The sequence below is a fragment of the Camarhynchus parvulus genome, chromosome 7 (genome assembly GCF_901933205.1).
Source record: "Camarhynchus parvulus chromosome 7, STF_HiC, whole genome shotgun sequence".
NCBI lineage: Eukaryota > Metazoa > Chordata > Aves > Passeriformes > Thraupidae > Camarhynchus > Camarhynchus parvulus.
This window is the reverse complement of record NC_044577.1, coordinates 18,410,880-18,438,876: the sequence shown is the minus strand read 5'-3', so window position 1 is coordinate 18,438,876 and position 27,997 is coordinate 18,410,880. Positions and strand designations below refer to the sequence as shown.

Below are 27,997 nucleotides of genomic sequence, written 5' to 3'. Positions count from 1 at the left end.
TGAACTGCGGCTTACATCTCCTCATTTTTTCTCCTCCCTTTTTATTCCTGGAATCTAGGAGGCCTGTGAATAATTTCTGAAATCACTGTAGATTTGAAGTCCTTGAAAGAGTTATTGTTCAGAGAACAAGTCCAGTAGAATGTAGCTTTCCCCAACCCGTCTCTGTCAGATGGGTTGGTTTTTTCTCCCCAAAGCTAAGACAAAATTTGCAGTTTCAGAATCATTATTTGTTTGCAGCTGACCTTTCTCAGTAGTGATGAGAGCAAAGCAGCATGGGTAGTCTGGAACATTGTTCCCTAATGTTTGCAGTAGTACTTTTGCTTTGTTACAGCATCCTTCAAAAATAGGATTGCATGCTAAACCACTGACTTCAGACACATTCATTATTATCATATGCAGCTTCTGTTAAAAGACTTGTTTAACTATGAGACACATCTTGATTCCATTTATGTGTGTGCTTAAAGGATGGTTGTGAATTTACAACATGACAAATGTGTAAAAAGTAAATGTTACCATTTAGAGAGTTTTTTTTTTTTTTTCCCTGAGGTTTGGCCATTTTCCAGCTAATGTTATACTTCACAATAGATTGTAAGAATTTGAGCCAAATGAGAATAATAAAGTATGTTGTGGGGTAGGTGAGACTTTTTACATGAGACCTAAAGCAGTCAACTTCTCCAGAAGGTGGAAAGCAATTATTTGATGGACAAACAGATTACTGCCTTCTTAGATAAATGACTTGTAGTGTGTGCTTTAGAAAGCGCAGACATAGGTGAATTGCCCCAGAGACGGGTGGATTATGAAGGGGATATGAGTCTAAATGGATGCAGACTTTTTTTTTTTCCTTCCAATTTTTATATTCTCTTTTGACTTTACAAACCTTGGTAAACTGCCTTGTATTATTATGGATGCAGTAAATAAACTCTTTTTCTACTGTTTATGTTGACCTGGTTTGGGTGTGGGGTGATACCAGTACAGCCAAGTAACTTGAAGGAATTTGTGCCTGTAGACTTGCAGTCCATAGGTGCTACTGAACTACTTTCAGGCAGACAGCTACCCAAAATATTTCTTAGATGCTGTAAAGATAGTGCAGTTGCACAGGTCAATGGACAAACCAATAACTCATTGTCTGAGATTATTTCCATTGCTGAAGAGGAATCTCTCTGGAATGCTAGTGAGAAGCCCAGGGATTGCAAAGGAGTGTGATTAGAGGATATTACCACACGTTTTACAAATTGGAAGAACAGATATAGAGACAAGTGAGAATTTTTTTCTGGGATACACACAAAAATATTCTGTCTTGATACATTAGCCCATTGTTGTACCATGCTCTCAGGAGCAGGTCTCTTCCACCTCCTGTTGCTTCACACATAGTGGTTGTCTTCACTAATGTAAAAGTTGAGCAGACTGTAAGGTCCCCATGCCTCTGAGATAACATCCTATTTTAGAATTACTTCAGTTTTCATTAGTGAATTAACTAAACATATAAATATTTAAGACCATCTCAGGTGTCTATTACTACAGGAAATAAATAATTCATTATAGAGAATTACCTTTGTAAAATTGATAACACAAGGATATAAATCAGATATGACAATTTCCAAAAACGCAGCACAATATATTGTTTTTGCTGAAACGCCCTCAAGGGAATATCTTGTTGGTGCAAGCATTGTTTTTCTAAGCTGGGTAACAAACCTTCCATTATGTGAAGAGTAGTGATGGGAGAAGGTCCATTTACAGAAATGTGAGTATAGTAAAAATATATTGACAGCTGGGACAATTCAAGGAATCTATATACAATATGTAATTTCTGTTTCACATTGGGAAGGTTTTTGTGTAAATCTATCAGACTACAAGTATCATTTTGAATGTGGTTTTATTTACCTCATTTGATATGCTTCTGCTTCTGTAGATAAACTTTGCACCTGCCAAAAGCTAGAGGAAAAAAAGAACGAAAGTAAAACAAATAGGAAAAATTAAATTTTGATGACTGCGTGGCATTAAATAAAGGATTGAATACTCAGTGTGACAAATCAATTATCAAACTTTAAACTTAAAGTGGGATGCTGAAATTCAGTGAGAGGTTTTGGTCACATAGTGTGTTTGAAGAGTAATGACCTAGCAAGGCAGGGCAGAAGATTAGAGGAAGGGGATTCTTGTCAGCCATTTTGAAGGAAAATCAGCCTCTCTTTTCACAAAACGCCAGCATGCTGCAGAGATCAGGAATAGGGATTTAGAAAAGAGCGATTGTGTTTCAGAGGAAATGACACAAGCTTGAAATGAGAGACTGGGAACTCCTGGTTATAGTAAAAAGCTGAAAGAGTTCGAGATGTCAGGAAGCTGAGATTGAAGTCAAAACAAGATATCTGTTGTTTTTATTGTTTATTCATGTTCCTTGCAATAGCTGAAGGGGTTTTCAGAAACCCTCTTAAGTCTGTGCGTGTATTTATTTCACCTCACACATATGTTTAAAAATACCCTTGCTGTGGAGCTGAGAGGGTTTCAAGGCATGGGAGAAGAAGCTGCCAGCATGCCTCTGTGGCTCACTGAGATTGGATACTCTCATCAGACATGTGACTTTGTGGACTAAATGTACCTGCTTGGAGCTTCAAGGGACCCTTAGAGCAAACCCTGGGGCTGCCTCTGCACTGGCGCCTGGCAACAGCTGGTGACAATTCTGACGGGGCTGTTGCAGTGGGACACTGCTGTAATGTGTAGAGTTGTAGCTTGGGATGTCTGTATAGGAAACACCTTTCAATGCAAGGTATTACTGTTGGAAGGTACTAGCTTGTCTAATCTGTAAATAGAACCTGAACAATATATAAAATATGATTTCTGCAGTACAGGAGGTGAATTCTAGTCAAGAGTTCTCTGAACTCTTAGGATTGTATTTGAAATGTAGGCTCTATTTGTAATGCTGTCTTGTAAAAGGAGCATCCTCATTACACTGCATCACTCACACTATATAAAGATATCCTTCTTAATTAGATCATGTCAGCTTCTGTTTTGCTCATCTTGCTTTTATGGTGCTTCAAACTTTGTTCTTTTAGCAGGTACTCCCTGCTTAAACAGCAAGTTAGGAACTAGGGCTGTTTGCAAAGGGTGTCCTTACTAAAGGGGAAGTGACCCACTGTCATATGAAGTGATAGAAAATGGCTGAAGGTGAAACATAGTTAAATATGTAATACAGTAGATCCTGTTTCATATTGTCTGTGCAATCTAATCTACTTTTAGTCTGCCTTAACTGGTAGTTCAGTGCTGCTTTTGGTGACATACAACTGTTTTATCTCTTCTCTTTTTCTGTTTTTTTGAAGGGTATCACAAAACGTTTTTCTTTCGAGTTCTGAAACTTCACTGTACTGAACACAGAGCTGTTACATAAACTGAACAGTATGTATAAAAGAAAACTGAATAGCTGCTAATGAACTGCTGAAGGCTGATTATTCTAGGTCATAGTTACTGTACCCAGTGTATGGTACGGCATTCTTACCTGTCATATTTTCTCTTTGTAAATTAAGTTCAGGAATTCTCTTAAGTGTCTTCCAGACCATCTGCAGCAACCCAAGAGTTAATCTGGGGGAGAGGCTAGTTTGGTACTTTATTCTGTGTTTAAATTCTATTCTGGAAGTTCATGGACAATTTTGTTGTTACTAAATTGTTTCTCTTCAAGATCTCAGCTCTTGGAGGCATTAATCTCCTTCAAATCCCCTGAATCAGTAGGAATTGAAATTGATTAGTGCTCCTCAGTATGAAATAGCTGACAGGAGCAAGCTCTGAGAATTTTTGCTCCTGTCGGTATTGGCATCTATTGTTTCTCCTGGGGTGCTTGTATCTTTTCACTTAATAGGATAGCCGAGTATTTTGGTGATGTGTTTTTGTATTAGTGGACATCAGGCTTAAATGTCAATTGTGTAGACTCGTGTGATAAAGATAAATCAGATCTTTCTTATAGAGGACCATATATCAGAATGTGTAGTAAAGTGGACCAAGGTCTAAATTACTCTTCAAATTTATAAGGCCAGACATTGTACTGGATTACTCTCTGAGAGAATTGGAAAATTGCAGCAATATTACTTGGTATTCCCAGTGTAGAAATGCAGAAGCCAGGAAGATAAGAAAAGGTCCACCAGTAGTTATATCAGTAGGTTAAGACATTATTCTTCTTGCTTTATCTTAATATTAACAAGTGGTAAGGTCTCTTTTGGGTTCAGATCAGAAAAAAAAGTTGGTTTTGTAACTCTGAGCTGCTTCTGTGTGTATCACTCTCTGTCTTTCTTTATCTGTACCCCCAAAATCCTAACTGATTTTCAAGTTGACTGTGAGCAGCAGTGGATACTGGCATTGTCCAGCTACCTTTAGACAGTCACAGAATCACAGAATATGCTGAGTTGGAAGGGACGCACAAGGATCATTGTGTCCAGCTCCTGGCCCTGCAGAGCACTATCCCCAAGAGTCACACCATGTGCCTGAGAGCATTGTCCAAATGCTTCTTGTACTCTGTCAAGCTTGGTGCTGTGACCACTTCCACAGGGAGCCTGACCTCCCATTAGGTGAAAGATCTTTTCCTGATGTCCAACCTAAACCTCTCCTGACACAACTTCAGGCCATTCCCTTGGGTCCTGTCCCTGGTCACCAAGAGAAGAGATCAGTGGTGCCCTCCCTCTTCCCCTCACAAGGAAGTTGTAGATCTGTGATGAGGTCTCCCCTCAGTCTGTTCTGCAGGCTGAACAGGCCAAGTGACCTCAGCTGTCTTCGTACAGCTCCCCTTCGAGGCCTTCACCATCTTCATTGTGCTTCTTTGGACATTTCTCTGTAGTTTAATACCTTACATTGTGGTGGCTAAAACCTCACTCAGGACTGGAGGTGAGGTGGCCCCAGAGCAGAGCGGGACAATCCCTCCTTTGCCTGGCTGGCCATGCTGTGTCTGATGCCTCCAGGACATGCTTGTCCCTTCTGGCTGCCAGGGCACTGCTGCCTCACATCCATCTTGCCAGTGAGCAGGACCCCCAGGTCCCTGTCTGTGGCGCTGCTCTCCAGCACCTCATTCCCCAGTCTGTCTGTGCACCCAGGGCTGCCCAATCCCAGGTGCAGAATCCAGCACTTTCCCTTCCTAAACTTTATATGACTGATGATTGCCCAGCCCTCTAATTTGTTGATGTCTCTCTGCAGGGCCTCCCTGCCTCTGAGGGAGTCAGCTGCTCTTCCCAGTTTTGTATCATCTGCAAACTTGCTTAGTATCCCAGTCCTGCCTCTTGTCTGGGAAGGTGTCAAGCCAATTGCTTTGTGGTTTTGCCTTGGTCTTTGTTACAGAATTCAATGTACATGGCTATAGGCCCAGAAAGCATAACCCAAATAATACATTTATAATTTATTAAACTGAATTCTATAGAGCTTCTTCTGATAACAGCTCCTTGAAGATAGCTGCTGAAATAAGTTTAAAATAATGGATTCTATCTCATATGCCTATTATTATTTTTGAAGCCTGTTAGAGGACAGGAATTATGCAAATTGGTGTCACGCTAGGCTACTGCACACAAGCTGGTAATGCATAACAACTAGCTCACTGATGAAAATGCTTCATCCTAAGCAAGAAGTCATTGTCAGCACTAAGAGAGATTCTTCATATCATGATTAATAGTTTATTATTTTTCTTATGGATAAAAGAGAGTATATCTTCTTATTAAAATCTGCATTAGAATAAAACTGCTGTAAAATAAATACTGGAGAATTATGGTGATGAATTATGATTGATTGCATTATACAATTAAGGTATATTGTGAAACAATAGGAAGATCCCTTCAAAATATTAAGTAGTTATTGCTCACTCTGTGTGAATGACAAAGTGGCTTTAATTCTTCAACTCCTGCTTGTAAAAGACTTGTTAAATAGATCAAGCTCAGTATCAATTAGTGTCACGATGATCTTTAGCATTAATGAAGTGAAGCTGTTAGGATTGGGCCAATTTATTTGTAGCTCCATGACTGCATCTTACGCTAACAGCTACTACACACACTACTGTTGTCTAATACTGGGCATGAAAACCAGTGCATGGAACACACAGTTCTGTGCAGCACTGGCTGAAACAAGCTCTCCCTGTGAGGAAGCTGTCTTGGTGCTGAAGAATTCTGATATGCTTAGCAGGACAGAAATCCAATATAAGATAAGCTGGTTTCAGAAAATAGGTCACTAATGTAAGGTTGCAGTTACTTTCTTCCAAAGTTTATCCTACATCTTTCTTAGATTTCTTCTTCCTCGTCCGTACACAAAGCTTATCAAACTTTCTGATTAACACTGCAGTGAAGAGCCTGGTTTTGGTCTGTGGGTCACCATTCTGTTGCAGCCCTTCATCCTTCCATTTTAGCACTAACACATGCATTTTGTTTGCCCAGGTAAATTGCTACCAAAGGAGGCAGAGAAAACCTTCTCAGGTATTGATTTTTCACACATGGGGAGTGTACTTGGTAGCCACCTGATCTGCCACCTGCAGTTTATAGCTGAATGGGGTCATGGGATTATAAGCTTTAGTTCAGTGCTGAGTTCACAGCCTCAGATGGAACTGGTGTGTTAGATGTTAGTCATTTGTAACTGCTTTAGTGTATTTAGCTTGTTGTATTTCTATTTCAGTAGCTAATGTAAATAGCATTTCTGCAATAGGAACACCACTGATCAGAGTTGATTGTTTGAGCTGTTCTTCTTAACAGGCTTTCAGATATTTTGATCTGGTCTTGGAAAATAATTTCTGCTTAATAATGTTTAATTAATTTATAATAATGCTAAATGACTAGATACAGAATTTGTGTCAGCATCAGGTCCTTGGAACTGATTAATTGGCAGTCAAATAAATGTGTGAATGATCAGGGACTTTATTTTCCGTGGTACTCAAAATTGCAATGGATGTTTTTGTTGATTTCTGTTTTGTGACTCAGCAATGGAGTCAGGAGTGCCTCCTGATCTGACACAGTCCTGCTGAAAAGACTGAAAATGCACACCCAGTCAGAAGATTGCAGGGGAGCTGGTCAGGGCCAAAGTTGTAGTTGGCCTTTACTTTTATGCATCCTGGATCTCTTTGTTTATGAAACTGGCTGGTCAGGACAGTGTATTCAACCCTTGCCCTGAGTAGTCTGATTTATATGGACAATACAAAAATGATAAAACGTTATTGGACAAAGGTTAATGTTGTTCTCATAAATGGAAGGGTCCAACATGAGTTTACTTACAAACATTTGTAATGCAACACGTTATTATGCAATGAATCTAAATGAAAACATGTACTGGATTGTCTGGACTAGGCACATAGATCTTTCCTACCATACATTTTCCAGGATATTAATGAAGAGTTTTCTGGTTTAAATTCAAATATTTGATAAAAAAATTTGAGTTAAGATTATGATCTTAGAAGTACCTTCAGTTCAGAACTGATTTAGGACTGGTAGTGTGGAATTTTTACCATTTGACTAGAGTGTTATTTTTTCTCTTTATTTCTTGAGAACTGGGTGACATTTAGATTTCTGTGCCATGATGGTCAGTAGCTGGTTTTGTGGTCAGGTTATGATGGTTGATACTAGGAATGTGGTTGTGATTCATACTGTGATGAACTGGAAGCATAGACAAGACAAGAAGGGAGCAAATAATCACGATGCTTTCATCAGAGCTGGCATCCAGGCACAATCCATTGCCACTGGTCATCACTCAGCTCTGGCCCTGTGGCTAATACTGCAAGTCTAAAAGCCTGGAGTATCTAGTCCATCCATACAAAGGAACCAAAAGAAAAGAAAATAATGAAGATATTTCTGAATTTTAAGGACTTTATGTAGACAAAGAGAGTGTATGTAAACACAAATAATAACTTTAAGTTAGAATATGTGGAAAGAGAGAACATGTTGCCCACTTATGTTCTCTCTGTTTCCAATTTGAACACCCAGAGTTGATTTCATGGCTTGTATATTCAAGTGAGACTTGTTCTGTGAACTGAATTTAGCTGGAATGTTCTCAGAGATCTACCTTTCATCTATAAACAACAGCAGTTCTATTCTGGTTGTCTTATTCTGTGCCTTATGTTTGCCCAGTGAAAATATCTGATCAGCTAAAGTATGGTTCTTTTTTTGTTTGTAAGTTTTATAGCATCAATAATAGCTTTTGAACATGCTTTTATCCTTCTCCTTCATCTTCTTCCATCATTAACTTTCATCTCAAAAAAACTATCCACAGCACATTCTGCAGTCTCTCTTTCTGGGTCCAACTGAGAACAGTTATAGGATGGTGTCTTGATAGATTTTTTAGTATGCTTAATTTCAAGATATTGACATTCTCTTTGTTTTAACGTAGCCAGTGAGAAATAGCAGGAGGAGAGTAGCAGAGGCTGCTGTTCTGACTATTGATTTTCTTGTGCCTTTTGTTGGTTCATTAATTCCTCTAGCAATTGCTTCTGAGGTAGCTGTCTGTGTGTGACCACTACTAGCCAGCAGGATAGGGTCTATCATGGCTAGGTGAGGCTGTAGCTAATAATGTCAACTTTACCTTCTGAATTCTTCTACCAAGGAGTTACAATTTAGTGTCCTGGGACCAATACTGAGTTCTCTGCAAACAGTGAAATAGCTTACTTTTGAATATGTCATTCTTACTCTTCCACAGTGCACGTAAATGCCAGAAGTGCATTTACACTGCATTTATGGAAGCCAGCTGTTTCACGGGAGAGACAAGAGGGCAAAGACAAATGGAACATTGCAGAGAGGAGCCCTGTCCATGCATTGTTTGTATGGAAGCAGTATTTTCACTGCTGTCACTAGTATTGGCTGGTATTGCTATCATGTCCCTACCAGCTATAAGAGAACTCAAAACTGGCTAGTACTGTGTATCATGATTGTTAGAAAGCACCAGGCTGTAGTGAGACTCTTCTAATTCTAAAATCTCTACAGATAATGCCTCTTGCTGTAAGTAGAAGAGGGTGCATTTCGGAATGCAGAAGGGATTCACTGTTGTGTGTAGGAGTTGAGTGAAGCGGTAGGGAAAATAGACCAATAATTGTAAAGCTGTTTCTCTGGCTTATGAGTCCCTTTTCTTCCTGTAATTTTTGAGGAAGAGAGCTGTGATAATATAAATTTTTGAGGAGAAGTTGCTGATTTTATTCCAGTTGTAATTATTTCATTAACAATATCTACATGTTGAATATAGAGTTTGGAATTTTTTGTTTTGTTTTCGCAACCTAGGCGAGTATCACAGTAGAACTTCTGGGACACCACATATTTTTCTAGATGGCTTTTTTGAGGCTGTTTTAGAGCCATGGAATACAGTTGAAAGGCTGATTCACAGATGGAAAAGTGATTTGTGCACTGTCTGTAACCTATACTTCTTTTATGATATCTTATATCTTATATGATGTACATAAAACATGTAGTCTATTTATCATGGGGATACTGGATATTATCTGGATCATATGATACTGGATATCAATGACTGGATATTATCATTCAGGGATGATAATATCCAGTCATTGATTCTAATGTTGATCTTCAAAAGAAATATTTTATTTAAAAGCAGAAAAATGTTGCTTGCACATTTTTCTGACAGCCATTTAAGTTAGTCTGTTATGCCTAGTCTGATTTAATTTGTTCTGACAGTAAAGGTTTACAAAATAGAAGAAGTCAGGTGTTATGAGAGAATAATGAAATTTACTTTGATGGGGGATATCTCTTTTCATGGATAAAAGAAAGAAACTGTGTCAGTGGCTGAAGCCTATTAATAAATATTTGTCTTATCCTATTGTTTGTCTTGGTTGGTCAGCTTTTTCAAGATTTAAGTTACTATCTCTTAGAAGAAAAAATCATGCTCTTTGTCCCTCAGAGCAGCTTGACTAGACTCCATCAGGTTGGCCTTGTGCTTTCATTCTGTCTTTTCCCAAGTGTGCAAAACAGGATAGAGTGCTAGGGGTTGGTATGTAGTCCTGCCTCAAATTATTCCATCTGTAAAAATTTTGCATTAGATTTTATTTTGCCAACATTGTCTTCTGCTACAAAGAAATGTTAATGTAAATGAAATGAAATGTTTGGATATACCATTTAAGGGTTATAATTTTCAGAACAAGAGCAGGCAATGGCATCGGATTTTTTCTTTTTCTTTTTTAAGGAAAAATGTATTTATCCACAACAATTGCTTAGAGGGACACATGATAATATTGTGTTGGTACAAAGAGTGCCATGCATAATTTTCTGGCAAATCTGTGTGATAGGGTAGTTGTTATAGTTACAGAGACCTTAATGTCAGTGTGTCTTTGTTTTACTTGTAAGGTTGTATCAAAGCTATTTCCAGTCTATTCTCCTGTCTTTCTTTGCACATGAATGTCTTTAGCATTTTACTTAAAGCATTAAAACCATGTGTTCAATACGTTGTTTTGTTGCTTTTTTTAGTGAGATACAACTGTTCCTATGTTTGTATTCTCCACCACACCCACCCTGCAAGCAATCCTTGTTCTTGAGATTGGCTTATCAGGAGCTCCATATCTGTAGCTGCTGTTTCAATGCATGTAGTACAGTCTGTTCACTGATTTCAGAGAAGTCTTTCACCTCACCTCCTTCTCTGTTGATGTACTAAGTTTATGTGTTCAGAATACTGTTCTTTATTTGCAGCATGCTGGATTGGATCAAATATTGAGGAACTGCCCTAATAAATTACGTTATTATAGCAGATAAATGATACTGACTCTGGCTTTTTTTTTTTTTTTAACTCGCTCCCCTTTTTTTTCTTCTTTTTTTTTTGGTCTTCTTTTGGTGAAGAGATCAAAGCAATTTCATTACAGACACAACACACCAGCTTTGGTGCAAATACAGGTTTACCAAGGAGGGAAATAGAGGTTTTCTCTGGTTATCACTGATGCTAGAAATGGTGAAGAGGTAAGAAAGCAAGTTTTAAAAATTATTTCAGGCAGATCTGCAGCTATTGGGTGTGCTTAGAAAGAATGGCTCAAACCTTAAAGTGTAAGTGTATGTTTGAGGTGCTTGTTGATCCATCTCCAGAAACTGGGAACTTTTGCAGTCAGTGATGATGTTGCCTTCAGTTGCCTTTGTCACAATCACACTCTTATGATCAGACGCACTTGGACTTCACATCTCCTGGTTAAGCACACAGATAACTAATATACCTACTGACAGCCACCAAATGGGCAAAAAATTTTCTTTCTCAGAGAAGCCATCAACCAGTGAGCTTCTCTAATAATGATTAATATGGGAAAGTTAAATTAATACCATCTTAAATTTAATCTTTCCTTTCTATTATTCCAGTTCAGGAACAAGATGAACTACTATGAACTACTACTTTACATGACATCCTAAAATGGTATTGTCATTTTCCTGATCACCAGAACTTACCATATATGTGATTCCAGGGTGAAAAGGCACCCTTTGCATAGGCTGCAGTGGTCCGTTTGCTGCAGGATCCACTCAGGAGTATCTGGGGAAACAAGTCCCCTCACCTGAAGATCTTCTGAGGTGTTTAGCCAGTGTAACAGACCATAGCACACTCTGACTGACATACAGAGAGCCAAGTGCAGTTGTTGAGAAACAGCCCAACAGTGATAGATCACCCCAGTGATGTACCTGTTGCTCATTTTCATGTTGGCTTGTATTTTGATACCAACCGGCCCAGTCTTAACTTTTGTTAGCTGTATGTAGCCCTGTAGTATATATATCAGATATAATGAGGCTATACCTACTGAATGCCTGTCTGGCACCCCCAGGGGGCATTACACAAATTTATGGAAAAACCCTGACATAGCTTTTTAAAACCAGAAATAGGACCTCATTTCATGAGCTGTGTTAATTCAGTTGTGTAAAATGTCCACTGAAAGGTGTGCAGTAGAGGGAGGGGTAGATTTTGTCAGAACTTGTTAAAATGTGTTTAGAATGGTGCTGAATATGGGACGATGTTTGAAGCAAATAGTACACTGAAGTAAGGAAAGAGAAGTGGCCTCCAGTGTTTTCTTTCCATTGAATGAGCTTACATTTCTGTCTGGTTTTCATTTGTGATTCCATCTGTATTTCTTCTTAAATTAGGACAATCTTTGATTTCTTTATCGTAAGATGCCTTCTTTAGTACCAAGTTACTTAGGGCTTCACACTTTATGTATGTCTGCTTTATTTTCCAGGAAGCCATTGTATGGATTGTTTCAATATAATTTCAGTATGATTGGACTAGAATCATTAGCTGATCCCTCAGATACCTGGGAAATTATAGAGACTATTGGGAAAGGCACTTATGGTAAAGTCTATAAGGTTGCTAATAAGAAAGATGGAAGCTTGGCAGCAGTAAAGATTCTGGATCCTGTCAGCGTAAGTAAAAACTGTTAAACTGTAACTTCAATGTTAATTTAAAAGAATTCTTAAACTTGAAATGTAAATCAAATGTGTAAGATATTGAGAACATCCAGAAGGGAACAGTTTACAGAATGCATTTACAGAAGAAGTTCAGTACCAGCAACTGAACAACACCTTAGAATTTCATCATCTTATCTGAGGACAGCATTTGCCTAGTTCTTGTTTTAAATCTGTGTAATTCTTCTGCTACAAATTTAGTTATCTTTGCTTGGAGCATGCAAATCATGAGAGGGCACAGATGCATTCCTCATAGGGCGCACTGTAGCAGGGAAAATACAAGATGCAGTTAACCTTAATGTTCTTGTTTTATTCTGTGTACTCCCTAAAAGAATTAATTTTCACATCATAGAAACACTGTGAACTTCAGGATATTTTAAAGTTACCTTTTATAAGCAGATAATAGTGTGAGGCAATAATTGAGATAAAAAGAGAAGTGGACATCCCAGATCCTCAGAGGTAGCTGTGTGCCAGCTCTGGTTTTAGTGGGTATTAAATGCCTAGCTTCCCATGAGAACCAAGGCCTAGATTTTCAATGGAAAATTTAACTGACAGCTGTTCAGGTTGGATCAAGCTGGAGTTTAATCATGACAGCTGGGCTAAAATATTTACTAAAAAATGTTATGTTTCTGTCATCAACCACTACTGAAATTCATTTTGGTTTTCTCTTGTATGGGTCTGAGGAAGGCACAGGCTTAAATTTTCTAATAGCCAAGTCTGTGCAGAAATGAGGAAAGTTTGAGCACTTAAGCACTGTTCTGAGTTGTGGCCTGTGAGCTGGTACAAACATTATTTTGTAATTGTCACAGAAGTCTTTCATTAACAAGTACCTAGGAACCTTTTCTTATTTCATGGGTGGTTGTTTTGTCTCTCTTTGATTGTTTCTCGTGTATGTCTTTCATCATAAGACATATTTACTTTTATTGATGGCCCCTTTGAGGCTTAGTGAAATGGTTCTCTGTTTAGTCCTATCTGATGACCATAATAAAAGTAAGGAATAAATCATTTACATGTAGCTTACATGTGAAAAACTTGCATGATTAAAAACAAGTTAAAAGTCATATGCATGTAAATTTCTTACTTAGATGTGTATAAATTTCTTACTTAGACAACTGAGCAGAGTTAATTATAATTTGTCGTTTTCTTGTTAAGTATATTATGTACAGAAAGAATTCTTGAAGAATAACTGCTTGATTTAGACAGGCTTCACTTTTTTATATATAAGAAGAGCACAAGTGGCACAATTCTATATTCATTAAATGTCCAGTATACTGTACTTTTAGCTGTATTAAAGCAAAACTATTTAAAAGTACAAACTAAGAAAAATTAGTTCTTTTTATCCATGAGAGTTCTTGCCTTTTTTGGAGTCACTATCTTTATATGTTCTGTATGTTTGTGTTTTTTACTTAGGATGTAGATGAAGAAATTGAAGCTGAATATAATATTTTGCAGTTTCTTCCCAATCATCCTAATGTTGTTAGATTTTATGGAATGTTTTACAAAGCAGATCAATATGTGGGAGGACAGCTCTGGCTAGTACTTGAGGTAAAAACATTTTGGCAATATTACATCTTACCTTAGCATATGTAGTTGGATTTTGTTTGTTATTGCTAAAAGAGTCACAGGCTTTCATGATTTTCTAATAGATAATGTGTCGTAGCCTACTGTTGAAAATCACATCCAAACTTCAAAATATGTTTAATAGGAAATGGTCTTGCATTTAATTTCTGTTTCATTTGCTACATTCTGCCTCCAAAATAAGCAGCTCTTTTTTTTCTCGTTAGAGGAAACATTAGATAAGACATTTATTTAAACTTCTCGGAGAACTCAAGCGTTTGAGGGGAGTGCAAAGGACGATGAAGCAGTGAGGTGGAGGGTAGTTAACAAACAAGCTGCCTACTGCAAAAGTGAACAGAGAAAGTGTAATGGGGAAGTCTGGTTTATGGTAATGTTAAACTAGAGGTGGTTGTTGTTGGAAACCGAGCAACAGAAATGCCTTCTATTCACTCTTCTTGTTCAGTGCCAGTCAGTACTCTTACAATGTCAAATGTATTTTGGTGGTCTTGTTTCCACCAAAGTTAAGTGACTGCCAAAGGTGGTTGTAAAATGAGGATTTCTTTCTAGGCTTAATTGATGCAGAACTCTGCACAGGCAAACCATTCAAGCATTTCTTTCTTTCATAACTAGACTGGGAAAAGCTGGGATTCACTTTTTAGTTATTGATTGTTTTAAAAATTCCACTCCCTGTTCTTGAATAGGGAATCTTTATTTCCACTACAAGTTGTGGAATCCCAACAGAATATCTAACTTTTATGTACTGGAGCAGTATGTAGCTTGAATGACAACTTTTGAATGTGTTTCCTCTTAAATTTCAGTAACTTTTGAAAAGTGACCTTAGTATTTTTGATTTGATGTTGGTTTTTTTGTATGCATGCTGTGTTTGTGTTGAGTTTGGGCTTGGTTTCCTCTGTGTTTTCTTTTTTAATAAAAGAGTCTTTAAAGATCCATCAAGTGCCAAATGACAGAATTTTATGGAACAAAGTCATCCTATACTCTGAAATAAAACTGAATGTAGAATTTGAACAAGTTGTAAGTGTGTGTACTTTATCAATTAAGTATGTGCATTTCAGGTGGCTTTTGGTGCACATAATCTGGATTTTGGAAGAAATTTGACATTATAAAAAATGTGTTTTCCTTACATGGAAGAATTTATCGTACAACCCAAACTATTCCTTGCCTTGGAATTTACAGCATATTTATGTATGCATAACAGTGACTTGTGATATTATAAATTAATGACTCATTTTCAGTAAAAGAGATTATACAAAGTATTCAAACTTTGATCCCTATGTCTTTGATGAAATACAGTTATTTGATGTGTGACTTCCAGAATTTGTAATAAAAAGGTGGAGTTTTTTTTCCTTTAGGCACAATTTTGCTATGTTTACTCACTACAAGCAGGAACTTAACTTTGATAAGTGCTTGTGATAAGGAAGGATGGCAAAAGTGGACACCTTAAGTATTTTTATGATGATGCAAGTCTTGGACAACTGTAAAACAAACTTCTCAACTTTTTCATATAAATGTACATCTCTCCACCTATTAAAGTATTCCCATTAGGTATAAAGTGGTAATGAAGGCATCAGATTCATTTTGTTCAAGGTCTTTGCTGAGTTTCAATAATAGTGTCATAGACAGCTGCAGTAGTGTTTGTGGGATACATTTTTGAGTCAGGCATTCATTTACCATATCCTACCAAACAGCTATCAGTCTGTATTATTTTTCAGTTCAACCAGCTTGGGGGTTTTTTTAAGTTAGGGCATACTTTTATATATTTATTTGTGGGCTAGAGATAAATTTATATAGGCTGTCTAAACAGAACATATAATGCAATGAAAGCAATACAAAGAAAACTTTAGCTTAATGACTTGTCAGCAAATGGTTAACCGTGGGAAGAAAAACATGCAGTTTCATGCAAATACATTTGATAGTTGATACTGACCTGAATGCTCCCACAAATTTATGAAATCTAAGAAAAACATTCCCTGCTAATGAATTAAAAAATAAAGCCAAATTCCTACAGAACTTGTCAGTGTTTTAAGCAATGAAATTTTGCTTCAAGGTCCTTTTCCATTAACTCAAACTTCTAGTCTAGTGAAATTTTTTTTGATGCAAGCGGAAGTTAGTAATAAGGTAAGGAAAGTATTAGCATATTACAGAAATTAGTAGTTGAACTGATAGACAGTTTTTCATAAAAGCCATTTGAAAGATGCAAATCTTGAGAGTTTGTATAACTTCACACTATTCTCCTGATTTATTATGTGGTATTTTAGACTGGTAATGTTAAATGAACTTGTGTTGAAATGCATGTCATTCTCTGGCAGGAATGTTGGTAAGGGTGCTGGCCACAAAACCAGCATAGAGGAGAAAATTCAGCAAAAGAAAGGCAGTCAGTTCATTTCTCTTTTGGTCAAACAATTGTAAATATGAAGGTAATTAAAGGAAAGAGAGAGGAGAAAGGATGGATATCAATACCTGCTTAGAATGGTATGGACAGTAAACTTAAGGTGTGGATGAGAACATATTTTCAAAGAGTCTAATTTTATTTTTTCTCCTCTTTTGATGTTTAGCAGCCCATTAGTAGAAAATGCTTGCAAGAAGCTGCTTCTCTAGATTAGAATGTTTCTCTGTTGTTGACAGTATATGGCATTAAATCTGAGTATAGATATATAGCTTCTATCTATTTTATATTGCCTGCCATCAGGAGCATTGATGGAGTGAAAGTTTAAAATGACTGATTTGTTGCTTCCCAGTTATCAGGATCATCAATCTTTTCGGTCTGGCCTTTGCACAGAAGGATTTTTTCGAAAAGACAATGCATGTATTGTGAAAATACTCAAATAATGTAAAGAGGATTTATGAGTCCTCTTTTGAAATACAGTCCTGTTCATATTATTTTTATCTTTTTTCTTGTGTTTTATAAATTTCACTTTATAATTTTCAGTTTTCTCTTCCCTCCCCTTACTCAGGCTGCTGTGATTTATATTTACATCGCCAATAAAAGGAGTTCTGTTGTTCCCAGACTTGTGTTGTAGCACAGTTTTGCATGGTAGGTGTTTATAGCCTAAACAAGTATATTGAGTAACTGAGGACTGGCTTTTTTTCCCTCTTCACAACTCCCCCTTTCCAGCTATGCAACGGAGGTTCTGTCACAGAGCTTGTCAAAGGCCTGCTGAAGTGTGGCCGAAGATTGGATGAAGCTGTCATCTCATACATCTTGTATGGGGCTCTCTTGGTAAGGATGTTCATTGGGCTTGTCATGACAGCAGAGGGTGCAATTCACTTATTGCATACGTGCATTCTCCATTTATAGAGCGTGGGAATGGAAACAATATTACACGGGCTGTTACAACAGCAGGGGTTGTATAAAGACATGTCATGCAGTGGACAGCTGTTTCTGTAGAGCCTGTGCAGATTTTCTTCATTACATTCCCTAATAGCAGGGTAATTGTTTTTAAACAAGGGAATAAACTTATTTTTGTTACTGCTGGTATATAGGGCCTTCAGCATTTACACAATAACCGGATCATTCATCGGGATGTGAAAGGGAACAACATTCTCCTGACAACAGAAGGTGGAGTCAAGCTCGTTGACTTTGGTAATGACCACTTCCCCTTTGTTTTCTTGATACATGCAGTTTAGCCAAAGGCTCTGTTCACTTTCCCCTGGGAAGGCAGAATGTCACAGCGAGACTTTTTCAGGAGCATGCTCAGAATTATTTTAAGAAGGGAAAATGCAAAAGGAACCTGATCATAGCAAGAATAAAACTTCTGACTAAAAATCAGTAATAAAGTTTTAATTTTTAAAAGCTTAAACATAATTTAATAATATTTAAAATTCTGAAGTTATCATTTTATTTACAAAGCTCTTTAGCATTTTAGAAGAAATGTCAGTTTCAGGGCAGTTGTCCTCCTAATTTAAATTTAGATATTCTGTCTTTTGCATATGAAAAGGAAACATTCTTTCTGAAATCGCTTTTGATAGCCTTAAGCATATTTTTTTCCCCTCTGAGCAGAAGGTAAAATAGTCCCTTGGGTCCAAAACCCAACATCCATTTAATTACTGATTATTGCTCTTAGATTTGAGCATTGCCAGTCTGGATATGTCATAAGAAACAAGAGAGACAAAGGGAGGGAGGGTGGTAGAAACACACTTGGCAATAGGTTTAAAGTCAGTTCAAATTTTATTCCTTTCAATGCGCATTTAGAAAGAAAAAAAAACAACAAAACTTTTGTCCCTCAGATATGTATGCAAGGGAGTGGACAATTTTATTAAAAGTAGCAGGAGCAGATCGTTAGTAATACGATTTATTAATGAAACCATATAATGCGTAAGGTAATCGCCACTGAAAGTAGTGTATGAGTGATATGTTTGTTTAGCAGTGCATGAAGGTAAAGAAAAATGTTCACAAAATGAGAGTAGGGTAGAATATATGTCAAAAAATCTGCAAATAATATTTTTTAAAAATCCTAAAATATTAAATTTATGCAGTGGAAAGAAAATTGTGTACTGGTGATGTCATGGTATTATAAGTTGTTTAACACACCTATATATTGAAGATGCTAAAGTAAGTTGTCAGATAAGACATTTCTTAGTATATTCTAGGGACAAAATTTCATTATTTTGAATTGTAAAGGCAGCAATTAAAATAGTGCCAGGAGAAACATATGACCTGAAGCAAAACTTGGAGTGAGTCCCTGACCTAATAGAAAAGAGGACGATCCCTTCTCATTTAGGGGAATTTTGGCAGTCTAATCTTTGTTTTCACTCCATTATGGGAAAAGCTGGCTTTTCTCCCCAAAAGAAAATGTTTTTATCAGATGTATTAAAGGCTTTAAAGACAGACCAGTGCTCCAACCTCAAGTGGCACATCCAGTGAAACTGAGACTCCCAATCTTTCTGGTGTCTCTCTGAGTCTATAATTTAGGTTTCAGGGGTTTTCTCTTACTTTGTATGTTAGGGTAGTAGCACTAGAAAATTGCAGGAAATATGACAGGCTCAGAAAAATATGAGACTTAAATCTCAAGTGTTCCCTACTGCTTAACAGTTAGGAAATGCCAAGAAATGCCAATATATCCATGGGCTTTCTGACTAAAGAAGTATCCGATGCCAAGCTTTTATTAAGTTGCTCTTTTTCCTGTCTTAGTCCACTGCTGTAGCCACAGAACAGTCTCTGGGAATGATTTAGGACTGAGTCACAGGTGATATTGTTTGTAGAACTTTTTGTCTCATTTTTGCAGAAAGTAGAAGATAAATAGTGAAATTGCAAGGAATTCAGGAAGAGAAGGGACTCGCAGTTGAGACAGTTGATTGACATCAAATTGGAGATTTTTCCTGCTTCTGCTTGTGTTTCTCTGTGATGCTGGAGGGTCACTTACAGCAAACTCAGTTCCTCATTTTCCCAATAGTCAGTTTGAAACATCTTGTCCTGCTTTGCAGAAGAGCTGTGTGTTCTTGAACTGCAGCTGAGATTTGTTAGATCTGTTATAGCTGTACTTGAGGCTTGTGGAATGCCTGACAACTGAAAGATCTCAGATTAAGTACCCAAACACAGTGGATGCTTTGGATATTTTTAGGTTAATCCCTGGAGCTAATAATCCTCTGCCATTTTGTGGGAATGTTAAGTAGATTTGTTGCTTGGTGAGTGGGGAAGGAAATATGTCAAAAAAAAATTTAAAATTTACTATAGGATTGGATATATTAAATAAGAAATGAGAATTCAAATCAAGGGGGTTAAAAAAATTAAATTATGACCTATTCAGTGAATGTTATCCATTCAGTCGAGAGAATGAGGCAGAATCTTGATTTTAAAAAAGCTGCTTCATATTCAAGGTTGTACATATGGATATTAGGCTACAAAGAGGGTTACACAGATCTTTAATTGAGGCTTTTCTTTACTGGATGACTTCTTCAACATAACACACATTTCTTCCCTCAACTGCTGTCAACAGCATAATATATTTGAATAAATGGTGGTCACAGTAAATTGACCTAAAATGTCTGCAACTTATCATTCATTTATGCTCATGCTCACCCTCTCTCAGCTCTTTGGTATTCTGTTTTGGAATATCCCTAGATAGCAGCTGTGAATTAAGGTGACTGAAGAGAGATCACAGTGGAATGAACAGAGGCTTGTTGTATGTGCTAGCCCTTAACTGTTTCCAGTGGTACTCACAAAATCACTGAAGGCTTGCAATTACACTGAAAAATTAAAAACAAATATAAACAAATATAAAATTGAATTTTGGAATCAGAAATCAAACTATTTAACTTATGGGTCTAATTTTTTTATTTATTGGCAGCAGTCAATCCGCGTTATATGTGTTTCTGCTCACTTTTGTCTCTGGGTAATGCCAAAAGAGCAAACCACTGTGGCTTTTGTTTTTAAAAAATGTTAAAGCAAAATGTATTTCTAAGTTACTATTGGCTTTGTGTCACCTCATTGGAATGCTACTGAACTGAACTCATTCAATTATATGTTGACCAGAGCACAGAAGATTTGCTGTCGAAGTTCATTCTGATTTGTTAACGTTGTTTGATTGCACTCCAGTTCATTCTTTTGGTTTTTTCCAGTTGTGCTTCAGTAGTCCAGCTGCAGTCAGCAAAGCTCTGAAGCTAATGTTTTGTTTTAAGTATGTGTTTAATTCCCTAAGTACAAGCTGCAGAGTGAGCTTGAGCTTCTGAGCTTTTCTCATTAGGGAAAGATTTAAGCAGATGCATAAGTGTTTTGTTGAACTAGTGAACAAATTCTCTGTTTGTGATGTTCAGGCAGTACATTTCTGAAACAGAAGTTTTAAAGTCAAGTTGTAATTTTAATAGTTCCCATTTATACTTATGAAAACAGCAGAAAGAAATCTGGGATATTTATGTGAGAATGGAATTTTGGAGTTCGAATAAAAATGCTTCAAACTAAGAGTCATTCACAAAAAACCCACAAAATCTCTGATAAACTCTGAAGAAAACAGCAAGCTGAAATCAACCAAAGAAATAATTTGCACCTACTTTGGCCAGGCATTCTGCACCTGTGCTCACAGGTTTGGATTTTGTTTTCCAGATGCGTGAAATAAACTTACCAAAATGACAATGAATTTGAAGGCAAGTTTCTTTGCTCTCTTTTGTTGTAGGTGTTTCAGCGCAGCTCACCAGCACGAGGCTCCGTAGAAACACCTCGGTGGGAACCCCCTTTTGGATGGCACCTGAGGTAGGCAAATGTGCCTCTCTGGCTTGTCTCCCTTCACGGTAATATACACTTTGTTGCCACTTCCCCGTGGTAGGAGGGATCTTTTCGTCCCTCCCTTATGGCTGTGTTTCTGCTTTACATCTTGTCCTCTGTTCAGTAAAAGTCATATACTATTAGAGTAAACAAAATGGATTTCTAATAAGCATTCTTTTCTTCTCTGTAGTGTTTCCATGTTATGACTTTCCAGGCAAATATTGTATATTTTGGGATGCTTGTCCGTGGTGTAAATACAGACTGGGGGGAGAAGGAGGAATTCCTTCTTTCCAGTCTTGCACGCTGCAAAACCCTGACTGACCTATGTGATCTTTAACCTTAATCATTAACTGGGGCCTTTAAACTTAGACACATGGGCTAGCATAGATTTAAAAATGGATAAAAATAATATGCAGGTAGCTTGGTCCATATTAAAGTATCTTACTTAGATAATTTTACATACTGCAATCCAGACATAACCCTTTGCCTTCTATTTCATGAAGCTCCAAAAAGTTTTAACACACTGTTGAACAAAAGTTTGTACTTGACCAAAGTAATGTTTGTTCAACAATGTGTTTTATCTTTACAAGATATCAATCTTCGCACTCCCTGCTTTAAGGAGCACAAAGTACTTCAGAAAGATATGGATTATGAAATTTAAAAACAAGGATTGAAACAGGAGTTGTCTGTCTGTAAGTTGTTCAGCCTTTGTAACAGTACAAGCCTCTTTTCTGTTAAAGGCCATGTGAGTTTTGGGGAATTTGGGATGTAATTTCATATATTACAAATGCACACAGATCTATTTCTGTAGGTTGAAGAGTTAAAAGTATTGTGCAAACATTTGTTTTAAAACATTTCATAATTTTTATACATCTGTTGTTGTTGCTAAGGAAGGCTGATTATAGCTGAGCAGAGAAAATACACTGCAGTAAGGGGTCTAAAATTGATCTTGCACAGTCTCACAAAGAGTGGTTGATATTTCACCATCTCCATAACAACCAGTTTACGTCACAAAGGAGACACAAGATACCTTAGAAACCACTGTGAAAGCATTATTTATGGAATCACCGTGGTTGGAGACATTTCTAAAATGAGACCTCTATAAAATACTTCTCTGGATAATAATGGACATATTATGAAAGATTTTATTGAACATGGATTATAATAGGTTATTTTCATGGTACTGTTTTGCTTGAATAATTGCCATCAAGGGCAGTAATTATACCAAATTTATTTTCCCTGCCATGTGGAAGGTATTTATTCTCGTGGCAGAAAGCCAAACAGATAAGCAGATATTTTGATCTGAAAAATTTTGTCTTGAAAGTACAGCACATATGTAATCAAGGTATGTTATGTACATGGCATATCAAACAGAAACAGGTGTAGCTTCGAATTCTTCCTATTTTGAAAAGATTTCTTGAAAGAACCAACCCAGTAGCATAACCATAGTAACCCATATTGCATTTACGTGCCTGTGTGAGACACACCAGGCTCCATAGGTGTGCCAATCTGCACAACAGCTGTAAGGTGCTTAGATATCTATTATGCTGTTGTTGAAACGGCTTTTAAATGACAGGTTGCATAACATGCTTGCTCAGATCACTGCAGTTGCTCATAGAAATGACAGGTTTCAAGTGACGTGCAGGATGGCTGCAGTTTACTTCTGGGGAGATCTTTCTGGTATTTTTAAAATATGCACCCAGATTTTTGTGTAGAAGATGGAAGATTAGGACTGCAATAAAATGAAAAGAAAATGAAAAGGTATGCTTGGGTAACAGTTTATTAGGAAGAGTGTTTTTCTAGATGAGATTGTGGTGAGATCAGTAAATGCTAGAATGGCACTTAACTCAGTTTTTTGCACTCATTTACAAAAAGTCTTCCTGCCTAAAGGTTTTTGACATGGGATAGAATTTATTTCAAACCCCAAAATATCTTAAAATAACTGAACGGAAATGAAATGTTATTAATCAAAAAATAAAAAGCATGAAGGATTTTTTTTTCAATTGGACTTCATCTACATGTGAAACATAGGTACCTCAGTCAATGCATAAGGTAATTGTGGGATCTCATCTGGCAGTGAGTGAAGAGGGGAGATGAACAAGCTTGCCTTGGAGGGAGACTAAAGTAGTGTTTCAGAGTAGAATAAAACTGACAGGAAATATTTTGCAGTGTAAACCCCAAGAAAATAAAACCTGGAGAAGAATGATGCAGGATGTTTCAAGCTGCCAGATAGGAATAACTGGATATAAGCAGGAGACAAACACACTGAAAACTGGAATCACTGGATCAACCTGGGTCATGAATGGTCTATAAAATGAAGAAAACCACATTTTAAGATTAAGTTTGCAAAATATTTCAAAGGGATTATATGGCATGGTACTTGAAATAGCAGAGGCTCATAGGAAAATAGCAGTGTGTGAGGGTGGTGTAAGGAAGGGGTTCAACTCAATGTTCTTACTGGCAGCATTCAAAGTAGCAGCTTAACTGCTTAATATTTGAGTGACTCAAGCATCTTGGCTCCTTTTTTTCTGATGACTCTGAGGCTTGCTTAGCAGTATCAGGACAAAAAAGATCTGTCCTTGAGCATTTGTTTTGAGCAGAGCTTGTGATTCACAAAAATTTTGCTGAAAAATGAAAATACAGGTAAAAATTAGGCTGTGAGGAAGCAACAGAGAACGTGACAAGGACAAGTCAGTTTGAGAGCTTTAAAGCAGACTTACTGAAAATGAATAATTGTTTTTAACCTAATTAATATTTTTTCATGCTTACAAATGTAGACTTTCAGAAACTGAAACACTGAATTGTTTCAGCATACCAATAAAAGATAAATAAGGCAGGATAGTGTTAGTATGTTTAAAACTGCCTGTTATCGAACACTTAAATTACCTAGAATCTGCTTCTGTTGTGCTGAAATAAATTGTGTTATGTGCTAGCAGGATGAATCAGATTTGAAGCTTTTGTAGTGAACTGCCTTAACATCTGTGGTTTTAAGCATTAACATGTCTCGTGTTCAACTTCCAGTGCACAACCGAACAAAACCTAGTTCAAATAGAGTTGCAGATTTCTTTTTCCACACATATGAGTAGATTATCATGATCTAGCTGAAAACTTGACTCTTGAAACAAACTCAGTTAGAATATCATAGAATAACAGGGTTACAGAGTCAAGTAGGTGGAAAAGACCTCTGAGATCATTGAGTCCAGCCACTGATGAACTGTTATGTCAACTAGACCAGGGCACTGAGTGCCACATCCATTTTCCTTAAGCACTTCTGGGGATTGGGCCTCCACCACCTCCCTGGGCAGTCCATGTTTAATGTTTATGCTTAATCACCCTTGCTGTGAAGAAATTCTTCTTAATGTCCAACCTAAACCATTCCTGTCACAAGTTTAAGACTATGACCTCTTGTCCTGGATCAGATTGCCTTGAAAAAGAGCCTGCCCCTCCCCTGGCTATGCCCTCCTTCCAGCAAGTTGTAGAGAGTGATGAGCCTCCTCCAGGCTAAGCACCCCAGCTCCCTCAGCTGCTCCTCATGGGATTTGTGCTCTACAGCCTTCAGCACCTTCATTGCCCTTCTCTGGACCTGTTCCAGCACCTCAATGTTCTTTCTCAACTGAGGTGCCTAGAACTGGACAGAGCACCCAAGGTGTGACCTCACCAGTGCTGAGTACAGGAGGAGAGCCATTGTCCTGGCCCTGTTGGCCACACTATTCCTGATACAGGCCAGGATTGCCCCTGGCTTTCTTGGCCACCTGGGCACACACTGGCTCATGTTCAGCTGCTGTTGACCAGCACCCCCACATCTTTTCCCACTGGGCCACTTTCCAGTCATTCTGCCCCCATCCTGTAGTGCTGCATGCTCAATCCCCTTAATCAGATCATCAGTTAGGATATTAAACAGGACTGGGCCCAACACTGATCCCTGGGGGGCACCACAAGTGAGCAGACACCCACTGGTGGATGCAGCACCATTCTCCACCACTCTCTGGCCTGGCCATCCAGCCAGTTCTTAACGCAGCAAAGAGTGCTCCGGTCCAAGCCCTGTGCTGCCAGCTTTTGCAGGAGTGTGCTCTAGGAGATTGTGTCAAAGGACCATCTAGTCCAGGTAAACAACATCCACAGCCTTTCCCTCACCCACCAGGCAGATCACCTGGCCAAAGAAGGAGGTTGAGTTTTTCAGGCAGAACTTGCCCTTCCTGGCTGGGTAGGATCCCTTGCTTGTTCTATATATACCACGTGATCACACTCAAGATGATGTGTTCCATGTAGAGATATATGTACATGTTTGGCCCAAATTTAGTTTTAAGAATGGAAATAGAACAAGATACTTGAAGTCAGAAAGAACTGGAGAGATGCTGAAGATAATTTAGAACTGCAGGGAATATGCTGCTATATTTTACTAATAGCTCCTAAAAATGACACTGGTGAATGTATATTTATATTTTAAAAGGAACATAATTAAAACATAATTGATCCTTTGAAGGGTTAGGTGTTGGAATATGACATATGACTCATGAGTAGGAAAGGCTGTGATATTGTGGTAAAGATATACGAATTCTGTAATAATGAGTTAACCAGGTAAAATCTTGGGTCTGTTTTCCTATTTTCAGAGATATTTCAGATGTCACAGTATTATTTAAAGCTGTTTCAACTCTGTGTTTTGTATATTTGTTACCGTGCTGGCAGGAGGTAACAGTGATCAGTAAGATTGCCCCACACACAGTTTCCCTTTCTCCTGCTGAATCAAGGCATTCTCCTGGGATAAAATTCAATACATCTGAGGATCAGAATAAATTTTCAGAGTGTTAGAACAGTAGGTGAATAGCTTAAATTGTCTTTCTTTTCCCAAAGTTCCTTTGTATTCTTTTTAAACTTTAAATCTGATCATGTGTGTGTGAACAAAGTCTAATCCCGAAACAATTAATAATATTTGCGTTGTTTCAGTACAAAGTTGTGTGTCTGCATAATCTAATGAAAAATTAACAAAACTAGCTGGTAAAAAAGCACCCCAATAAGTAACTTGCATTAATGTAGTTTAAAAATATACAAAGAGAAAAATATAATTTTGCAAAAACCTTGCATCAACTTTTCTGCTGAAGCCACTATTTATAACAATAAGGGCTGTATTCAGGTCTTAGAATTTGGGAAAAAAAATTAATTGTAAATACATTTAATGTGCAGTTTAAATACTGAATTGGGAAAACGGCATAGAAAAGGTAATCCCATCACTAACCTGGACTTACTGAATCATAGGTTTGGGTTGGAAGGGACCTTAAAGATCATCTATTTCCAAGTCCTCTGCCCTAGGAAGGGACGGCTTTTACTCGACCAGGTTGTTTGGGGCCCCATCCAACCTGACCTTAGACACTTCCGGGGATGGGGCATCCACAGCTTCTGTGGGCAGCCTGTTCCAGTGCCTCACCACCCTCACAGTAAAGAATTTTTCCCCAATGTCTAACCTAAACCTACTCTCTCTCAGTTTGAATCCATTCCCTCTTATTCTGTCACTATATGCTCTTGTAAAAAGTCCCTCTCCATCTTTCCTTTCATGTTCTTAATTAACTCTAAACAGGTACAGTGATACATTCCAATGAAGCAATTTAGTATAGTCTCGTCATATTTCAGCCTATTCTGTTTGTCAGCCCTTTGCTTACATCAAGAGATTCAAGGTCAATTTGCTAAAATTAGCTTTTTGCATATGCACATTTTCACTATACTTTTAATTGCCACCTGAGCAAGGAGTTTTGTGCACGCTGATTTATAATGAACTGTAGGAATCCGCCACTTAGTATAAATAGGATATAGATCTCAAGAATGGATATACCCTTACTTTTCTGCCTGAAAGCCATTTGAAAACAGTTTTACAGTGGAAAAGTATGCTTATTTTGTGATAAATAATATTACACCTTTTCTAATTAGGAAAGTTTTGAAAATATTTTAATATCTTCTGTGAAAGTATAATAACAATTCTCGTATACCTAATGATAAGAGATAGATGATTAAATTAGCTGTTACTACAGCTTTTCAGTTTTCTAGTCTTTTTACCTTGTAAATTACAGTACATGAGATAAGATTGAAAGCATAATTTAAAAACAAAACCCCCAAACAACTGTCCTCAGAGTAAAACTTTACTGATAGAAACAAATCTGCTGCTGCTGTTATAGAACTTTTATAGAATCTGGCATCATGATTAATCAACAGTGATATATTTAGAAATTCTGCACATTTAAAGGGTAAAAATAATAAATGCAATAAATAAATGTTAAAGTTGAAGGTAAGTAGCATTAAATAATTTGCCACATAGATGATACTATATTAAGCCTAGGGTGAAAAGAAATTTCCCTCTTGACATACATTATGAAATTCCATCCTGGTTTTCGGGAGGTTAAGGTGCTGGGACACTGCAGTGTACTGGCAATTATTTTTAGGAAATACTAGCTGTCCTCTCGAAATGCAGCACTGTGTTTGAGTGCAGAGCTGTGCTTCATGTGCAACTAGGAATAGGCATGCCAGAGGAACTGCAGAAGTGTAAGTGTGGGAAGGCATGGGGGGAAGAGTGGGAACAGTTGCTCTAAATAGATAGGGCAAGACTGCATGGGAGAACTGAGAGACATAGAAGTGAAGTGATTTGCTTGAGAACTTCCAGCAGGTCAGGGGTAGAATTAAGTCTCTAAATGGCTGCACATGGTTGAAATGCCTGTGACTCTGAGATGCCACCTTCTGAGAGTGACAGATGATTTTAAAATAGATTTCTTTTTCTGAATACAGATTTTTATTTCTTCAAAGAAATGAAGGAAATTTCGTTTACTCTCCTGGTTTTTCCCCTGCTTTCTTCTTTTCTGTGACTCTCAAACTGAAGCTTTAA

At 37.5% G+C, this 27,997-nt stretch overlaps 1 protein-coding gene across 1 annotated transcript in view; it reads left to right on the top strand.

Annotated features, from left to right (window-relative positions):
- The window catches only part of MYO3B (myosin IIIB), a 192,013-nt gene that overhangs the window by 12,766 nt on the left and 151,250 nt on the right, over positions 1–27,997 (top strand). The window contains exons 4-8 of the mRNA XM_030952691.1: positions 12,134–12,317; positions 13,770–13,904; positions 17,050–17,154; positions 17,418–17,517; positions 21,044–21,120. Coding sequence (XP_030808551.1) covers positions 12,134–12,317; positions 13,770–13,904; positions 17,050–17,154; positions 17,418–17,517; positions 21,044–21,120 — 601 coding nt within the window. The remainder of the gene's footprint in view (positions 1–12,133; positions 12,318–13,769; positions 13,905–17,049; positions 17,155–17,417; positions 17,518–21,043; positions 21,121–27,997) is intronic.